Genomic DNA, 19,514 nt, shown 5'->3' on the forward strand with positions numbered 1-19,514 from the left:
CTCTTTGTTAAGTGTTGCAGTTATTTCAGTTTCTGTAGTAGCTGACGTGTATAGTGTTGAGTCATCTGCATACATAGACACACTGGCTTTACTCAAAGCCAGTGGCATGTCGTTAGTAAAGATGGAAAAAAGCAAGGGGCCTAGACAGCTGCCCTGGGGAATTCCTGATTCTACCTGGATTCTGTTTGAGAGGCATCCATTAAAGAACACCCTCTGTGTTCTGTTATACAAGTAACTCTTTATCCACATTATAGCAGGGGGTGTAAAACCATAACACATACATTTTTCCAGCAGCAGACTATGATCGATAATGTCAAAAGCCGCACTGAAGTCTAACAAAACAGCCCCCACAATCTTTGTATCAATAGCAATATACAGTGGGGAGAACAAGTATTTGATACACTGCCGATTTTGCAGGTTTTCCTACTTACAAAGCATGTAGAGGTCTGTAATTTTTATCATAGGTACACGTCAACTGTGAGAGATGGAATCTAAAACAAAAATCCAGAAAATCACATTCATTAATTTGGATTTAATTGCATGACATAAGTATTTGATCACATACCAACCAGTAAGAATTCCAGCTCTCACAGACCTGTTAGTTTTTCTTTAAGAAGCCCTCCTGTTCTCCACTCATTACCTGTATTAACTGCACCTGTTTGAACTCGTTACCTGTATAAAAGACACCTGTCCACACACTCAATCAAACAGACTCCAACCTCTCCACAATGGCCAAGACCAGAGAGCTGTGTAAGGACATCAGGGATAAAATTGTAGACCTGCACAAGGCTGGGATGGGCTACAGGACAATAGGCAAGCAGCTTGGTGAGAAGGCAACAACTGTTGGCGCAATTATTAGAAAATGGAAGAAGTTCAAGATGACGGTCAATCACCCTCGGTCTGGGGCTCCATGCAAGATCTCACCTCGTGGGGCATCAATGATCATGAGGAAGGTGAGGGATCAGCCCAGAACTACACGGCAGGACCTGGTCAATGACCTGAAGAGAGCTGGGACCACAGTCTCAAAGAAAACCATTAGTAACACACTACGCCGTCATGGATTAAAATCCTGCAGCGCACGCAAGGTCCCGCTGCTCAAGCCAGCGCATGTCCAGGCCCGTCTGAAGTTTGCCAATGACCATCTGGATGATCCAGAGGAGGAATGGGAGAAGGTAATGTGGTCTGATGAGACAAAAATAGAGCTTTTTGGTCTAAACTCCACTCGCCGTGTTTGGAGGAAGAAGAAGGATGAGTACAACCCCAAGAACACCATCCCAACCGTGAAGCATGGAGGTGGAAACATCATTCTTTGGGGATGCTTTTCTGCAAAGGGGACAGGACGACTGCACCGTATTGAGGGGAGGATGGATGGGGCCATGTATCGCGAGATCTTGGCCAACAACCTCCTTCCCTTAGTAAGAGCATTGAAGATGGGTCGTGGCTGGGTCTTCCAGCATGACAACGACCCGAAACACACAGCCAGGGCAACTAAGGAGTGGCTCCGTAAGAAGCATCTCAAGGTCCTGGAGTGGCCTAGCCAGTCTCCAGACCTGAACCCAATAGAAAATCTTTGGAGGGAGCTGAAAGTCCGTATTGCCCAGCGACAGCCCCGAAACCTGAAGGATCTGGAGAAGGTCTGTATGGAGGAGTGGGCCAAAATCCCTGCTGCAGTGTGTGCAAACCTGGTCAAGACCTACAGGAAACGTATGATCTCTGTAATTGCAAACAAAGGTTTCTGTACCAAATATTAAGTTCTGCTTTTCTGATGTATCAAATACTTATGTCATGTAATAAAATGCAAATTAATTACTTAAAAATCATACAATGTGATTTTCTGGATTTCTACATGCTTTGTAAGTAGGGAAACCTGCAAAATCGGCAGTGTATCAAATACTTGTTATCCCCACTGTAGAAGCATATATGCCCTAGCATAGATCTTCACCTCTCAGGGGTCTCTGCTGGCTGGCTAGGTGGGAGTGGTGGTAGTGTGGCGTTGGGGGTACTCTTGGCCTCAGCGGCCCCTCCTTGGGTAATCTCTGCTGGGCCTGGTTGGCATGAGGCTGCTGCCGTGGGGGTGGGGGTGCGGGTGCTTCCTGAGCTAGGGGCTGCTGGGGGGGTCGCTGGCTCTCCCTCAGCAGGGACCCCGGGGCCAGAGGGGGGCTGGCTGGAGGAGGGGGCAGGCTGGGCTGAAGAGGGCGTAGGGGCTAAGTGAGGCTGATGCTTGGGGGGTATAAACAGACTGCTGTCCAAAGATAGGGCAGACAACTGTGGACCTGGGTAGAGGAAAACATAGAGGAGAAGTTAGAGTTGAAATGCATTAAGTAGTTAGTGTAATACCAATTTATACAATATATGACCAAAAGTATGTCATGGACATTAATATGGAGTTGGTCCCCCCTTTGCTGCTATAACAGCCTCCACTCTTCTGGGAAGGCTTCCCACTAGATGTTGGAACATTGCTGCGGGGACTTGCTTCCATTCAGCCACAAGAGCATTAGTGAGGTCGGGCACTGATGTTGGGCGATTAGGCCTGGCTCGCAGTCGGCGTTCCAATTCATCCCAAAGGTGTTCGATTAGGTTGAGGTCAGGTCTCTGTGCAGGCCAGTCAAGTTCTTCCACACCAATCTCGACAAACCATTTCTGTATGGACCTCGCTTTGTGCATGGAGGCATTGTCATGCTAAAACAGGAAAGGGCCTCCCCCAAACTGTTGCCACAAAGTTGGAAGCACAGAATTGTCTAGAATGTCATTGTATGCTGTAGTGTTAAGATTTCCCTTCACTGGAACTAAGGGGCCTAGCCCGAACCATGAAAAACAGCCTCAGACCATTATTCCTCCTCCACCAAACTTTACAGTTGGCACTATGCATTCGGTCAGGTAGCATTCTCCTGGCATCTGCCAAACCCAGATTCGTCCGTCGGACTGCCAGATGGTGAAGCATGACCGGGACAGCTCTAGCAGGGCAGAAATTTGACGAACTGACTTGTTGGAAAGGTGGCATCCTATGACGGTGCCACGTTGAAAATCACTGAGCTCTTCAGTAAGGCCATTCTACTGCCAATGTTTGTCTATGGAGATTGCATGGCTGTGTGTCCACATACTTTTGTATATATAGTGTATCTATAGAGAGTTAGGTCTACATCACATAAACATCACAAGGGGAGGGTTAATAAGTAGCATAAATGATAGAATAGAATAGAATAAAATAGAATGCACTCATAAAGCTCAGTTTCTCACCTAGATGCTTTCTGCAGGCTCGGGCGTAGAGTTGAAGTTTTCTGAGGTTGTCGATGTGTTGCGGTCCAGCCCAGGGCCCTGTGAACCACTGGCCTACCTGCTCCTCCTCCTGCCTCTCCTTCTCTTTCTCCTTCTCTGTTTCTGTCTCTGTGTCCACTGCCCCCACACGCACCAGGCCATCTTTGGACACCTTGGCCAGGGGTCTGTGTTTCCCCAACCGGCATGTCTGAAAATGGACACAGGTAGGGGTCAAGGGCTATAGATCACATACACAGTATTTCACCTTGTTTTCATACGTCTTCACACATTCATACATCTATTGGTAATAATGGTATATTCTGAAAGAAACAACAAGTAAGAATTTACTGGACTAGAGTGTTGTGATACAGTAGATGACAGGACCTACCTCGTAGACAGCGCTGAGCTCCTGGAAGAAGACTTGTGCCCCGGCCAGCAGGGTGTCAGAGTTGGGACAGAGCACCAGGAAGGCCACGTCTCTCTGTCCCCCGTACGGTTCCAACAGCAGCTTCTCCCAGAAGGGCAGCGCCAGGGGCGACAGCGCCAGGAAGTTACGGTCGTAGTAGTCGTAATAGCCCAACAACAGGGTGGGAATAGGCAGAGGCTCTGGCGACTCCTCAGACCCTGGTCAGAAGAAAGATGATGCATGTGAGACAATGTAATGCATTATGGGATGCTTGACTGGACTAGTTAAAGGAGGTGAGGTCTAATTGATAAATGGTCTTATTCGATTACATTTCTCATGTTATCCTTGTACTGGCAATCTCAATATAATACAGTACCTACTACTACATTGACATAAGAGCATGATCCAGTCACCAACAGTTTACATTTACATTTTAGTCATTTAGCAGACGCTCTTATCCAGTTCACATGGCTGCTAAAATACAGTGCAAACCAAATCAAATATCTTTGTACTGACAATATTGATAATATAATGTAGGGCCTACTCTGTCAGGCATACTCCTAAACTCCTAATCTTAAATTCGCATCTCACATCACATGCTGAAATCCAGACGAAAGTCAGGCCCAAAGTCATCCACAGTTAATGTGGCTGCTAAAATACACTACAAAGCAAATCACTAGAGACATCAAATGAACAGTGTCCCTGGTGGCTTACCGTAGGAGCCTCGTCCAGCCATCTTGTGGAACTGTTGCCATGTGAGCGGTCCCTGTACGTGCTGGATGTTCTCCCAGGTCCGGCCCATCCGTTTCTTCTGGATGGCGTCCTGGAGGTAGGGCTGCAGGGACAGCAGCATACGCACCACGTCCTGGGATGCCAGCATACTGATGTCCAGCACTGGGGAGAGACAAGGAGACACACACACACACGAGAACACACACACATACACACACAAGAACACACACGCACACAAATGCATACATTACATAAATATACGTCATACACATTGAACGTCACATCACACAACAGTCCGAAACTAACAAAGAGAAACATGGATTTGAACTTTGAGTGAATGGATTGATCTTGTTTGTTTTTCCATTATAATAAAAAAAGCCATTTGTCTCTATAATTTTCTGTAATCAGTTCACCGCAGATAGACATCACCACTGTCATCCTCCTACTACTACACTCTTAGAAAAAAGGGTTCCAAAAGGGTTCTTCGGCTGTCCCCATAGGGTAACCCTTTTTGGTTTCAGGTAGAACCCTTTTGGGTTCCATGTAGAACCCTCTGTGGTTCTACATGGAACCAAAAAGGGTTCTTCAAACGGTTCTCTTATGGGGACAGCTGAAAGAACCATTTAAGGTTCTAGGTAGCAAATTTTTTCTAAAAGTGTATCATCCTTTGGCATCCTTTTATTATCCCAGCCAGATCACTCCTCCTTACTATTGGTGTGAGGCCAGGAGTGTAGAGCGCTGCTCCTCACAACAGCCGGATCTACTTTCCCTCCGGCGGGGTTATCCACATACTGCTGCCCCTGTACCAGCGCGTTGTAACACTCCACACACGTATCACTGCCATCCACCCACTGCTTGTCAGACATCCAGCTCTGGAGCAGGGCTCCCTGGCGGCCGTTGCAGGAGCAGGAAGGAGGGAGGTGCATGGAGGCCAGGGAGGAGATGGGCTGGGAGCACTGCTGCTGGAGGAGCACCATGACAGAGGAAGGGGCAGGGGAGGAGTCCTGGGGGCGCTTGGCCCGGGGGTCTCCCATGGGTGGGTCTCTGCGGCACAGCGCCAGTCTCCTCTCGGCCGCCTGGCCCACCTCCGAGCCCCTACCAAAGATGTCCAGCTCGTCCTCCAGGAAGAGGCCTGTGCCGTGGGCCAGCCGACGGTTGACGATGGCGCTGAAGCCGCACATGCAGCGGTACTGGTCCTCGAGCGTGGAGTCGGGGATGTACACACCCACGTCGGCGCCCTTCACATTCATGTTGCAGGCGCAGATGCAGCAGCTGTCGAAGTTGCGGTCTTTGAAGACGTTGAGGACCGAGTCAGAGAGGAGCAGGGCGGCGTACAGGCTGTGGGCCTCGGGTATTGGGGGGCCGGACGTATGGGGCTCAGCTACGGAGCTCATAGGCAGGCTGGTGGAGGGCGTGGAGGCAGGGGAGCTCAGCTCTGTCCCGGTGCCCTCCTGCTTCACCGAGCCCTGCCCGCTGGCCGTGCCTATGCCCCTGGGGGTGCGGGGGGTACGAGGGGTGTGGACAGAGAAGCGGGGGGTGGCAGGGGAGGGCGAGGGGAGGATGCCACCGGTGGTGCCCATGGACAGGGCGCTGGCACTCATCTGGGCATACTCCTGGTCCCCAACACTGGGGACGTTGCTGGAGGACACACACACAAAGGAATTGGTAATCAGACAGACCAAAATCCCCAAACCTTCAAATTATACTGTACATAAAAACTCCTCCATAACAGTTTATTGATAGCTGTAAATTCAGCATGGTAACGTTTAATGAATATTTTAATAGAACCAGCCCTGGTACAGTACTTACACATATCCATCTTTGATGAAGGAGGCGTGATGAGAGGGCGGCAGGGAGGAGTAGTGCTCCATCTTGGGCAGCAGGGCCCAGGAGGGCCGGTAGTAACACTGGTCAGGCACCTTGAGGGGGGGCAGACACTGGCTGGGGAGGGTCCGCAGCGGAGCAAACATGGAGCAGCCCATCTGTGGCTGGACGGAGGGGACACGGTACACAAATGAGAAGTCCTGAAGAGGGGGATGGGGAAGGAGAGCTCATTGCAAATGTGTTCCCACAGTAACAGGTCACAATGAGAGACAATTAGCACTTAATTAACACCGTCATAAGTTCAAACAGGCTTTGTGAGATTTGAGGTGTATTGAGAGGTTCAGGTATTTGGTTCCACATACCAGTAAGTCCCCTGGCAGGCCAGGCCAGCAGGTACAGTATAAACATGCTACAGCAACATCAGACAAGATCAAACCAGGCAGTAAGGTTTACATTAACACTGGTAGGCTGCATAGTGCCCTGTAGCTACTTTATTTTAAAGGCCCAATGCAGATGTTTTTATATAAATTTAAAATAATTTCTGGGTAACCTTTAAGTACCTTACTGTAATAGATTGCCATTAAAATTGGCAAAAATAATTTTTTAGCAAATAACTTTTTCTCTAGCAAGAATTTTGATGGGACTGTCTGGGAGTGGTCTAAGTGGTGAGACAAAACTGTAAATGAGATGTTATTTGCGGAGAGGTTTGGAACTCTCTTTGTTATTGGTCTATTAACCAATTTACCGCATGGTGATGTCACCATGGAAAGCCAAAACTCCCGCCCATGCAAACCTGCTGATTAGAAGGTCCTGTGTAGATTATATTTTCAACCAGCAACTATAAGGAAATAACACTGGTAAAATAAATCACACTTTTACAGCGTTCGTTTCATCAGCTGTTGTACAATATGATTTAAAACGCAGGAAAAACTGAATTTTGACTGCACTGGGCCTTTAAGCCTTTTCACCATTCTATCATTAATCATATTACCACTAACCATATCAACCAATTTGACAACATCAATAGATTACATGGTGTCACTTTTCATGGGACTCATCTCACTTTACAAAGTCAAACATATTATTTTGAACATGGTAAAGTCAAACGTAATTGTCTATAATCTACAGTAGGTTTTCTGCACATACTACAGACTTAATCATGTCCATTCCCATTGCTTCTGTGATGCCTCACCTTGATGTCCTCAGGTTTGGGACTGGCCATGCCCTCTTCCACCTCCATCCGGTACTCCTGGAGCTGGGTGGAGGACAGGGGGCCCAGGGGGTGGTCGGAGCCCCCCGAGGGGGCCGGGGGCTCTTGGCTGGGGGTGTCGCGGTATGTCATGATGGGGGAGAAGGCCGGGTGCTGCTCCAGGGACGGGGGTGTGGGGAACATCCGCTGGAGGTCTGCTACTGCTGAATGGAGAGAGAGCGGGATGGGGGGAGGAGATGAGGGGTGGAGAGAAATAGAGGAGAGAGAGAGAGAGAGAGAGAGAGAGAGAGAGAGAGAGAGAGAGAGAGAGAGAGAGACGGACAGCAAGAGATGAGAGAGACATAGACAGTGATGATGTGATAGAAGGAGTAGAAAAAAACAGATACTTTTTCCCAGGTCACGCTAAATTCAGCTAAGATAACATGCATAAGATAACAAACAAACTGCTGAACATGTGTACATGTAAAGCTGGACTCACTTGAAGGATAGGGCACAGCCACCCTCCCCTCCCTCCGATCTTCACTTCCTGATACCAGGACCCTGGCTGTGTGCTGGTTGGGGCAAGCAGTCTATAAATTATTATACAACACAGATGTAAGTAGCCTTGGATAAAAGTGTTTGCTGAATGAGATATATTATGTATCATTGTGATGTTGAGTGTATTACATTTGTGTAAAGCGGGAATGAAAATGGAACAGATTTTACACATCCAGTAATTCTTAGAATGTGTCCCACCCCAAGTTCCTCCTCATCCTCGTCGAAGATGTTCTCCAGGTCTGAGATGAGGACCACCAGATCAGTCTCCCTGGTTAGAGAAGGGTTTTGGGCTTTGGCCGCCGCATCGTCGTCCTGTGGTGAGTCATCATCTAGAAACGCACAAACAAGACCCTCAAACACAATGCTCAGAACACACCCTATGATCAATGTTTTGGGAAAAATTTTCAATTTAGAATAGAATTTGTATATGGTGTCAACATTCAATTCCTCACCAGTTTTGGGAGCAGAGCTAAAGATTGACATGGCGTCTTTCCCATCAGGCAGTGCACCGTTGCTGATCTCCTCTCCCTGGAAGACAGACACACTGTATTTAGTTTCTTCGCCCCTTCTAGCTTGGGTGTCAAGCAACAAATGTAACTTTCACTGGTAACAAGAGCCATACTTTGGGGCCTCTTTTGCTGGGGTCTCGGCCCTGGCCCTTCAGTCTCTTGGAGGTGGGGAAGCTGTACTCAATGTCTCCCTCCTTGAAGTCGTAGGGGTCGTCCCCAGGGTCCCCCAGCCCCTCCACCCCAGGCTGCTGCAGGACACCCAGGGTCTGGATGTGTTCCCTCACACACTCCTCAGAGATCTTGAAGCGCTTCTGTGTCTGCATGAATAGTCTGGAGGGAGGAGGGAAATGAGAAAGGAAACTTAGAGTGATCAAGTATGTGTCTTTGAATTAGTCATTAATGCACTGATCGCTCTCTCTCTCTCTCTCTCACCTCTTCAGTGCAACTCCCTCAGTGGCCTGCGTCTCTGTCTTTACTTCCACTCTGTCACTGGGGAGCTCTGGAGGCCTGAACTCAGCCTTATCAGCCCTGGGAGTCCTAAAGCCCCTCCACCAGCCTGCCCCAGCCTCCCTGGGCCCCAGAGGGGCTGCATACAGAGCTGTCTCACTGGGCTCCATCACCCCCATCCCTGACGCCCCATCCGGACAGGGGGCCATGCCCAGAGAGGCGTCCAGTACCTCGGGGTCCTGTCCCACCCGTGGATGGGGGCTGAGCGTGGGGGGTAATGGGGAGACAGGGGAGTGGAGCAGGGACTCTGGAGCTTTCCTGCCAGTGGAGAGGGGCTTGGTGTACTTGCAGCTGGGCATGGGATCCAGGGGAGGGTCCAGGGCGACTAGGCCGAGCTGGGACCCTCCAGATGAGTCTTGTTCCAGGCAGGCCTCCTGGCCCACAGAGAGGCGGTGGTGGAAGGGGGTCATGGCGGCGGCTCTCTTCGGCTGTTTGTCGGCTTTCTCAGGCTTGTCCATGGCCTTGTGCTTGGGCAGGGAGGGAGGGGGGAGGGCTGGGCCAGAGGAGGGGGTGATGTTGGCACCAGACGGAGGGTTGGCAGAGGAGGTGTTGGTCTGCTGCTGCTGTTTCTGCTGCTTTAACCTTCAGGAAGAGAAACAAGGTCAGATGGCAGACAGAACTGGTGTGGCAGGTGAGGATGCTGTTTTAAAAACGTTCCATATATTGTACACGTTCAACTTGTGCCAACTTATCTGAATCATATAAAAAATACCAACATTCAAAAGACCAACATTCAATACAAATAAATATATTTTCACCATGTTCACATTATTTCTACACAATCTATTTCAATATGCTTAACATAAGTAGCAACAGGCTTTCGGTTATAAGCAGTGAAATGCCTAAAAATGAAGCCCAGATGTCTAGCTGGCTGGTGCCATGCTGCAGTGCTAAACGGCTGGGGCACTACCCCCTGATGCCAACCCCTGTGCCAACCTGGAGCAGCTGCAGGGTGCCCTCTCCTCTGGGTCGGTGAAGTCCCAGGTGGTCACCCCATTTGGCGCCTCCTTCTTTGGCGTCACGCTATTGGGCACACTGCATCTATGGGCACACAGAGAGGTGTGAGGGCGCCAATCGTGTCACTGCACATCAACAATAACAATGCCACAGCAGATGCCAGGAGATAAATAGTGCTGTGTCTGGATCTGTGCCCCTGCTTAGCCAGCAGCCACTCTGGACACTCACTTGTGTTGCAGTTGGTTGAGATAACACTCCTTCCATGCCTGATGCACCACCTGATTGGTCAGTTTCTTCTCAGAATGCTTTGGGCTGTGGTTGGTGACCCCCATGGCACTCTCCTGGGCAGGGAGGACGCTGGACACTGTTGTCACAAAGCCACTGTCCGCTGAAATAAACAACAGATGACATCATTCACTGGAGTTTGCTTCCTTTGGCAAGGCTGTGGGTGGATGTTTTAAAAGTGCATGGCAGGAGACACTTTACTAGGACTCTTGAGCTATTGAAAAATTGCAATAAGACACTCAAGATTTAGTCTGCAGCTATAGCGGTGTTTGTTTGTTTGCTTGTATCAGCTGTTTTATCTCCTAATTTGTAAGACTTCCATCAAGCAGACTTAATTAAACGTGGATTAGGACGCTGACGATTCAGTTTCAGTGAGTTACAAACCAATCTCATTTGTCTGTAGTCTTACATCTTCAGCAAAATATCTGTATGTTCAGCCCAATTCTCAAAGACTTTGTTCTAGATGAGGACTCCATAATACACAAAGCAATCAATATAGTAACTTCTCTGTGTGTTATTTCATATGAAGTGTATGGATTGAGTGATAGGGACAATTATATGGATTGTATTGCATTTAGAGTTGAGTTATGGATTGCAGTATTGAGTTGTTTTGTTGTTGAGTTAATAGTGCTGATTCAGAGATTGTGTTATTCATTTTGGGAATGCAATTATTTAGGGTGAAGTTCTGGAGTTTTGGTGGTGACACGGTGTATGTGTGTTTGATTATGTACTCTATGTTTATTTAAGCGCAAATGTGTATGCACTTGAGCATGTGTGTACAGTGTGTGTGAGCACCTGCGTGTCAGTGTGTGTGTGTGTGTGTGTGTGTGTGTGTGTGTGTGTGTGTTTCAGTACCTGAGCAGGGCTGTTCAGGTGAGGTGGGGGGGGTGAGGGGGATGCTGCAGTGGGAGGGGTCTCTGCTGGCCCCCTGGGCTCCTGGTGCAGGTGGGGGCTCCTCCACAGGCAGGTCGCCTTGGGCAACCAGCACAAAGGCTGCTGGATAGATCATCCTCACACCACCTAGAAGAAGATGAAAGAGTTTAGTTTAAACCCCTCCAAACACTCACACCTATACGTCACACACTTCTCCTATAGCCTATACACCCAGGGCTGCAGTGCATTAGCTTATCCTTGCATGGCCTACAGTTGCTTGGCTGGTGCTGGGGCTTAGGGAGGTCCGATTTCAAGCAGTCCTAATCAATGATGAGGGGTTAGGCAGCCAGTCAATGGGCTGATTAGACCGTGCTGTGTGTCTGTCACTCCCTGGAGCTTCACTGAAGTATCCTCTCCTCTTCTCCCCTGTCTTCTCTTCTACTTTCATTTTCTCTCCTCCAGTCTTTCCTCCTCTCCTCCAGTCTTTCCTCCTCTCCTCTAGTCCTTCCTCACCTCCTCTTCTCTAGTCTTTACTCCTTACCTCAATGCACCCTGAGAGACAACACTAGTCCCTTAAGAACTCTGAATCCACCACTTATTAACCACCTCCAGTATTATTTATCCTCAAACAGACAATGACTAATCGAAGCTGAGACTAAAATTGCTGTTGTTTCCTGTTGTTCCCTCTTTTGGTCTGATAATGATAATATATTTCAGTAACACAATAGCAATACACTTGACCAATAGCTTATTCTTACCGATAGCATATTGTTCATATACAGTGTATATATAAACAGTAAAGTGTGTCCATTCAGTTACATGCAAAGGTGGCAAGAGTTTTTTGAGCGTCACCGTACTCACCTACGATGACCTCGACGGCCACATGGCTGTGTGGGTCATATGGTCGGTCAGTGCCCTCCCTCTCGGCGCCCATGCCCCCCGTGCCTGCGCCCCCTGTGCCCCCTTCTCTGTGGCGCTGCAGCACCATGGGGTAGAAGTAGCTCCACTCCTCCATCAGTTTTCTTACAGCTGGGTCACTCATCTTATAGGCCTGGCCCGTCAGGGAGCCCGCCAGACCGTACGGACTCAAGATCACTACAGAGGTAACGGTTAGAGGGATGGACAGACAGACAGAGAGTCAGGTAGATGGACATCCAGATGTGAGGACAGACACATAGATAGGTAGATAGACAGAACAGAGAGACAGACTGACAGACAGACAGACAGACAGACAGACAGACAGACAGACAGCCAGACAGACAGACAGACAGACAGACAGACAGACAGACAGACAGACAGACAGACAGACAGACAGACAGACAGACAGACAGACAGACAGACAGACAGACAGACAGACAGAGAGACAGACAGACAGACAGACAGAGAGAGAGGACTACAGAGGCGCAATATATCAGAAAGGACCATTGTCATGTTCAGTTTCAGAGATTTGATTACACATAGTTATGACAGTGATGCTCAGGCTAAAACAGAGGCGGGTAAAGACATCCAGTGGTCGGTGGGCTCCTATGTCTCTCTGGCCTCCCTGAGTGTCTCACCTTGTACGGGGGCTGAGGAGATCTGGGCCAGGTAGGTGTGGTCGTCAGTGATGTGGTAGGCAGGCTGGTGCTGGGCAACTTCTACGCTGGTGCACACATTACTCTCCCCATGCAGGAAGAAGGTGAAGGAGCACGACAGGTGCTCACTGTAGAGACAGAGACCACACAGAGACAACATCAGTCATAGGCCTACAGCATAGAGACTCTGGAGGGTAGCCAGCTCGGAGCTGTCAAGTACAATCAAGTAACATGGCAAAGTTGTTGGCCAGAGATCTTTGGGGTTAAAGCGTAGTGAACAGATTTCAACATTTCTGGCAATACTTTCCAATATGTTGCTTTTATAGCATGTAGTTACTTGATAACTAGGGTAACTGAAATACACGGAAACTACAAATTAGTCAAATGTGACTTACAGATTTCTACATACAGTAGGTAAGAAAAAAACTGTATAATTTGTCTTTTAAAAACCTTGGCTTTTCATAAAAGCATATAGGCTTATCATTAATCTTCCAACATATAGGTCCTTATTGTGGGGATAAATCCTATGATTGATTATAGTAATCTTTATGTATGGCCTCTACTCTTTACTATGTTTCCTGGGTGCAGTTTATCACGGTGGTCTTTCCTTTATCACACATGTGTAATAGCTAACCCATTACTGCGATCTACTGTATATCTGAGGGTGGGCTGGACATCATTAACCACGAGATTGATCCATTAATGTACATTTTTTATCTATAAACCCCATCGCCTGGCTAGCCATATTTATACATCAGCAGACAATAAACCCAGCATGTAACCTCCATGTGATTACCCCGCTGCCAGTGCCTATGCAATATCTCTGTACCCAGAGGAAACTGGCCTATGTTAGTGCCGTAATGGATCATCAATTCAATACAGTGTCCAATACCAAAGCCACACACAGGCTATTTTGGAATAGAATTAAGGACAATATCTCGGGGAGCCAAAAGGTATTGTATCTTGTTACAGTAATGTTATTCACTGTTGATGTGACCTGAAGATGGCGCTGAGCGATTGGGGAGAGAGGCCAGTTTCTCTCCTATATAAACATTCCTCACGCTCACCAAGAAAAACATAGCGTCATAACAGCAGGCGGTTCCCGTACTGCTATCCAGACTCACACACACTGAGGCACACACACACACCACACACACACACACTTCCTGATGTTCCCATTGCTGCATCAGGCCAAGAAACTCACACTGGCCTCTCTTCTATAGTAATACACCTCCCATCTCAATCATTTAGATCTCTACAGCAGATGAGTCTGAAAAAATATATTTTCAATGTCTCTCCCCCTCCACCCCCTCACTTAATGTCATATAAAGAGCTATTTAAACCGTGAGGGGCACCTTCGGGGGACAGTCTGTAGTCAACATTTACATTTTACATTTTAGTCATTTAGCAGACGCTCTTATCCAGAGCGACTTATAGTTAGTGAATACATATTTTTTTAATACTGCCCCCCCCGTGGGAATCGAACCCACAACCCTGGCGTTGCAAACGCCATGCTCTATCAACTGAGCTACATCCCTGCCGGCCATTCCCTCCCCTACCCTGGACGACGCTGGGCCAATTGTGCGCCGCCCATGAGTCTCCCGGTCGCGGCCGGCTGCGACAGAGCCTGGATGTCAAGAGTTCAGTCCAGCCCGCCAACAACACACACACACACACACAGCACACACACACTGAAACACACACACACACACACACACACACACACACACACACACACACACACACACACACACACACAGCCCAATTGGGCCCAACCTTGGGCCTACTGTATGAAAAGCATGCTTTGTTGTCTGATGCTGCCTCCCTATGGTGACTGTGCATCACTGACCAGTGTGAACCCATCCATATGAGTGGGCAACAGCTCACAGGCGTTTGGGATACAGTCCTGTACAACATAATGCAGTATGGGTACAATACTTATCCTACTGTAGGGAACAGTATAATGTAAGAATGACAGTAAGAATGTTTGGAGGGTTTGCTAAACTTCTTCTAAATTGTCAGCTCTAGTTTTCAGATTTATATTTGCTAGGAGGCCAAATGAAAAATACTTAAGACAAAATAGTCCTCTGTTTTTATTGTTCCCCTTAGTTTTACATACTGAAAATAAACACTTTATCAACCAATCATAAATACAATCTACATCTTAGACACACTCTTATCCTAAGTGCATTTTTGTATTTTTTCATTCTGGTCCCCTTTGGTAATCAAACCCTGGCATTGCAAGCGCCATGCTCTACCAACTGAGCCACATGGGACTATAGACTCTATAACTTTGACAATTCTCCTCTCATACACTTTCTATCACCTCTGGAGTGTCTCCAATTCCACTGCCTCTACACACGTTTAATAAGTCTGTGTAAGCAGCGCCCGCAATTTCCTCTTCACGTTGGTAATTCTGTTTACTCAACAGTCAACCCCCCTGTTTATACTCAAGCAGGATAAAATCTCCTGGCCTGCTCGTTTTTTACAAGGGCTGCCTATGAAAACACACATTAGTCCTTTCCATGACTCCCCCATGACCCTTTCTCCTGACCACAGCCAAAGCAGGAGAGAGCGGGACATTTCCATGAAAAATGTTCAGACCAAAAAATCACCGGCCAGCTAACTAGCTGGCTTTTCTCCTCCCTCCTCGTCTCTACTGAGGAAGTGAAACATCCAGCAGTCAGAACACTGGCTGAGTCTTTTCATATTTCAACAGCGTGGCAGCGTGGCAGTGGGACGTGAGCTGAAAGTCTACAACCCAGACAGACTGGCTAACTGCGCTTGGTAAATCTTGGTAAATCTACTGGTGCACATACAGTGGTTATACTGTACCAAATACTTCCACAATATGGGGCATGATAACAATAATGACAATGCATGTAATCACAACAATCATAAGATAATGCTTTGCTCCATTTCAAGCAACAACAGACCGACAAATCAAAATGGCACTTGACTGACCACCAGAGCAACTACAAAACTAGAGGATCTTATAACCGTGAGATTGATGCAGCCTGTCCTTTCCAAAGGGCATTTTCCTGCAGAGTAAGCGTGTGTGTGTCAGTGTGCGTGGACACTGGGTTCCCTGCCTGCTTCCTAGGGGGTGCTTACGCAGTGCCGTGTGCCATACGATGATCAGTGGCAGGCAGGCAGGAAGGCAGGCTAGGCGGAGATGTGCTTTGTGCTGTATAAGCCGGGTATTAATAAATGAACAGGAGTGATGGTGGAGCCTAGCCCTTGGGCTGACAGCACTGGAGGTAGAGAGAGGGAGGTAGAGAGAGCGGAGCGGGAGTGAGAGCCGCAAGGAGAGAAAGAGAGCGCTAGAGAGAGGAGAGAACAGGTGAGCTAGTGAGAAAAGGGGGAGAGAGAGAAGGAGAGAAAGAGGAGAGGGGGAGGTGAATAATTCAACGCCACACACTCTCAGATTCCTCCGCACTTAAAGCTGATATCACAGCCAGGTTTAATGGCTTGGTAGTGAGCACAATTAATGCTTTTATGCTCAAATCATTCAGACACTGCAGAGCAGGACAGGACCCATACACAGCCACTTCATCTGGGTCGTTCCACAAAATGAGTGCCTTTTGAATCCCTTTGATATTTTAAGTAGAAATTGTGCACCAATATTGACTTTTAAAAGCCTGTTATATTAAATGAAGTGCCCTTTAATATAGACCACATGGAGAATTAAATCAATCTGATTTTTAATATGAATAGAGACTTGCTAATGTGCCAAGATACTGCACCATCTGTGACTTCTAGATTTTAACCCACTTAACCCCAAGAGTTCTCCTAGTTTTCACCATCATTGTAAAGCCCTAGTTATTTTGTTGCTTTGAGAAAGTATATTGTGAAAATTATTTATTTCATGTTGATAAGTGATTCACATACGTCTGTCACTCATTTTAAGGTCAACCCTGTTACGTAAACTGAACTCTTGTTTTAATATGATGAAACTATTCCTTTTAAAATATATTTTCAAAAGAAACATTGCACATCTAATAGTCAAATCTAGTGTAAAAGCAGGTGAGCTGGCCATTTTCTGGTGTTCTGTGGTGGAAAACTGAGTGGGTCGAGCATAACACGTAAACTCTGTTACCAATAGATAGACAGGCTAGAAATGTTTTAACAATTTAAATGTTTGGGTGAAGGTTGCATTTAATTCCCACACCCTGTTTCACACAACAAGCTTCCATTCCCCCTGTCACGAGGGGATTAATTGCTGATTGTATTTTATTCCTTTTGTGTTACTTAAAAAAAGAAAAATGTTTAACTCTGCATTGTTAGGAAGGGCTCGTAAGCAAGCATTTCACGGTAACATCTAAACCCGTTGTATTCGGCACATGTGACAAATTAAATTTGATTTGATTTAAGGTGAACTCGTCAACCCTGTTCTGGTCAACCCTGTTACTTTATTTGGCACTTAATAGGCACTTACTACAGTAATTATTATTTAACCTCTTGTGATGGGAAAACCTGTTTTTTATGAAGTTGAACATGTGCTCTTTATGACAAAATGTTAAAATTAGGTTACACCTCTCAAAAGGCAGCGAATTCGTGGAATGACCCATATACAGTGGCTTGCGGAAGTATTCACCCCCCTTGGCATTTTTCCTATTTTGTTGCCTTACAACCTGGAATTAAAATGGATTTTTTGGGGGTTTGAATCATTTGATTTACACAATATGCAAGTCTCTTGGGGTATGTCTCTATAAGCTTGGCACATCTAGCCACTGGGATTTTTGCCCATTCTTCAAAGCAAAACTGCTCCAGCTCCTTCAAGTTGGATAGGTTCCGCTGGTGTACAGCAATCTTTAAGTAATACCACAGATTCTCAATTGGATTGAGGTCTGGGCTTTGACTAGGCCATTCCAAGTCATTTAAATGTTTCCCCTTAAACCACTCGAGTGTTGCATTAGCAGTATGCTTATGGTCATTGGCAGTCATTAGGCAGTCAAAGGGTTCTCATATGGCAGTCCTGCTGGAAGGTGAACCTCCGTCCCTGTCTCAAATCTCTGGAAGACTGAAACAGGTTTCCCTCAAGAATTTCCCTGTATTTAGCGCCATCCATCATTCCTTCAATTCTGACCAGTTTCCCAGTCCCTGCTGATGAAAAACATCCCCACAGCATGATGCTGCCACCACCATGCTTCACTGTGGGGATGGTGTTCTCGGGGTGATGAGAGGTGTTGGGTTTGTGCCAGACATAGCATTTTCCTTGATGGCCAAAAAGCTTCATGTTAGTCTCATCTGACCAGAGTACCTTCTTCCATATGTTTGGGGAGTCTCCCACATGCCTTTTGGCGAACACCAAACGTGTTTGCTTATTTTTGTCTTTAAACAATGGCTTTTTTCTGGCCACTCTTCTGTAAAACCCAGCTCTGTGGAGTGTATGGCTTAAAGTGGTCCTATGGACAGATACTCCAATCTCCGCTGTGGAGCTTTGCAGCTCCTTCAGGGTTGTCTTTTGTCTCTTTGTTGCCTCTCTGATTAATGCCCTCCTTGTCTGGTCTGTGAGTTTTGGTGGGCGGCCCTCTCTTGGCAGGTTTGTTGTGGTGCCATATTCTTTCCATTTTTTAATAATGGATTTTATGGTGCTCCGTGGGATGTTCAAAGTTTCGGATTTTTTTATAACCCAACCCTGATCTGTACTTCTCCACAACTTTGTCCCTGACCTGTTTGGAGAGCTGCTTGGTCTTCATGGTGCCGCTTGCTTGGTGGTGCCCCTTGCTTAGTGGTGTTGCAGATTCTGCGGCCTTTCAGAACAGGTGTATATATACTGAGATCATGTGACAGATTATGTGACACTTAGATTGCACACAGGTGGACTTTATGTAACTAGAGCGAGAGAGAGAGAGAGAGATAATAATATAGGGGAGAGTAATGAGATTGTGTTCTTGCTAGATTTCATTATCCACACTCATATGCATATTAAGCACACCATGTGCATTTATACTGACTAGCGAAATGTGAATCTCCAGCCAATGATCCCCACTAATCAGTTCCACCACTTGACTGACCCGACTTTGGCTTGTAAAGTGACAATGACCAATAGGAAGGCCCTCTGTTTCCTTTCCCATCCCATCCCTTCCCAACGCCTCTCATATTAACCAGGAAATCAGGAGAATGCAGCCACCCAGCCTTCTGCATTATTCATTGGCTGCCTGGTGGGTGGTCTTAGCCTGTGTTGCTGCTAGCTAGCACAACGTTAGCACTTGAACACACAGAGAGCCATTTATATGGCTGCTGCTGCTACTGCTGCTGCTGCTGTCGAATGAGGTGACTCCTGGTTCAAGGACACATTAGTTGTACATGTCATGTACATACACTCTACACACACCAGTGTCCTTTTAAAATATCAAACAAAAGCACCACACATTTAGCCTGGTTACCATCTCTGTTCAGCTAGCAATTACATTCCACTCCTTGCCAGTCTTGTCATTTGACAAATGACAGGAGTGGCAAGGAGTGAAATTTTAGCTAAAAAGACTGGCACCCAGACTAGCACACATTGATATCAAGTGGAAATAATGCTCATTACTATTTTATTTGAGTGTTTTTAGTGGTCAGTGTTGTAGATAGACAGTGTGCAAACTGGAATGACGTACATTATCATATGCTGTATTTAATATAATACAGGAACCAGGGGCTTAAGGAAAGTCTCTGTAGATGGTAAATAGCCTACAGTCAACGGATATTAGCAAGCTAGACAGAATTTACCTACAGTTGAAGTCAGAAGTTTACATACACCATAGCCAAATACATTTAAACTCAGTTTTTCACAATTCCTGACATTTAATCCTAGTAAATATTCCCTGTTTTAGGTCAGTTAGGATCACCACTTT

At 46.9% G+C, this 19,514-nt stretch overlaps 1 protein-coding gene across 1 annotated transcript in view; it reads right to left on the reverse strand.

The window, feature by feature from the left end:
- The window catches only part of LOC311099439 (mediator of RNA polymerase II transcription subunit 13-like), a 111,810-nt gene that overhangs the window by 12,754 nt on the left and 79,542 nt on the right, over nucleotides 1-19,514 (reverse strand). Inside the window, exons 13-29 of the mRNA XM_084140125.1 lie at nucleotides 12,652-12,797; nucleotides 11,957-12,190; nucleotides 11,078-11,242; nucleotides 10,166-10,325; nucleotides 9,917-10,021; nucleotides 8,906-9,562; nucleotides 8,587-8,803; nucleotides 8,417-8,492; nucleotides 8,163-8,293; nucleotides 7,906-7,978; nucleotides 7,410-7,630; nucleotides 6,203-6,417; nucleotides 5,103-6,031; nucleotides 4,376-4,555; nucleotides 3,644-3,879; nucleotides 3,238-3,463; nucleotides 1,943-2,273 (exon numbers count right to left, since the gene is read on the reverse strand). Coding sequence (XP_083996251.1) covers nucleotides 1,943-2,273; nucleotides 3,238-3,463; nucleotides 3,644-3,879; nucleotides 4,376-4,555; nucleotides 5,103-6,031; nucleotides 6,203-6,417; nucleotides 7,410-7,630; nucleotides 7,906-7,978; nucleotides 8,163-8,293; nucleotides 8,417-8,492; nucleotides 8,587-8,803; nucleotides 8,906-9,562; nucleotides 9,917-10,021; nucleotides 10,166-10,325; nucleotides 11,078-11,242; nucleotides 11,957-12,190; nucleotides 12,652-12,797 — 4,302 coding nt within the window. The remainder of the gene's footprint in view (nucleotides 1-1,942; nucleotides 2,274-3,237; nucleotides 3,464-3,643; nucleotides 3,880-4,375; nucleotides 4,556-5,102; nucleotides 6,032-6,202; nucleotides 6,418-7,409; nucleotides 7,631-7,905; nucleotides 7,979-8,162; nucleotides 8,294-8,416; nucleotides 8,493-8,586; nucleotides 8,804-8,905; nucleotides 9,563-9,916; nucleotides 10,022-10,165; nucleotides 10,326-11,077; nucleotides 11,243-11,956; nucleotides 12,191-12,651; nucleotides 12,798-19,514) is intronic.

Source organism: Coregonus lavaretus, assembly GCF_964263955.1.
Source record: "Coregonus lavaretus genome assembly, chromosome: 24".
NCBI lineage: Eukaryota > Metazoa > Chordata > Actinopteri > Salmoniformes > Salmonidae > Coregonus > Coregonus lavaretus.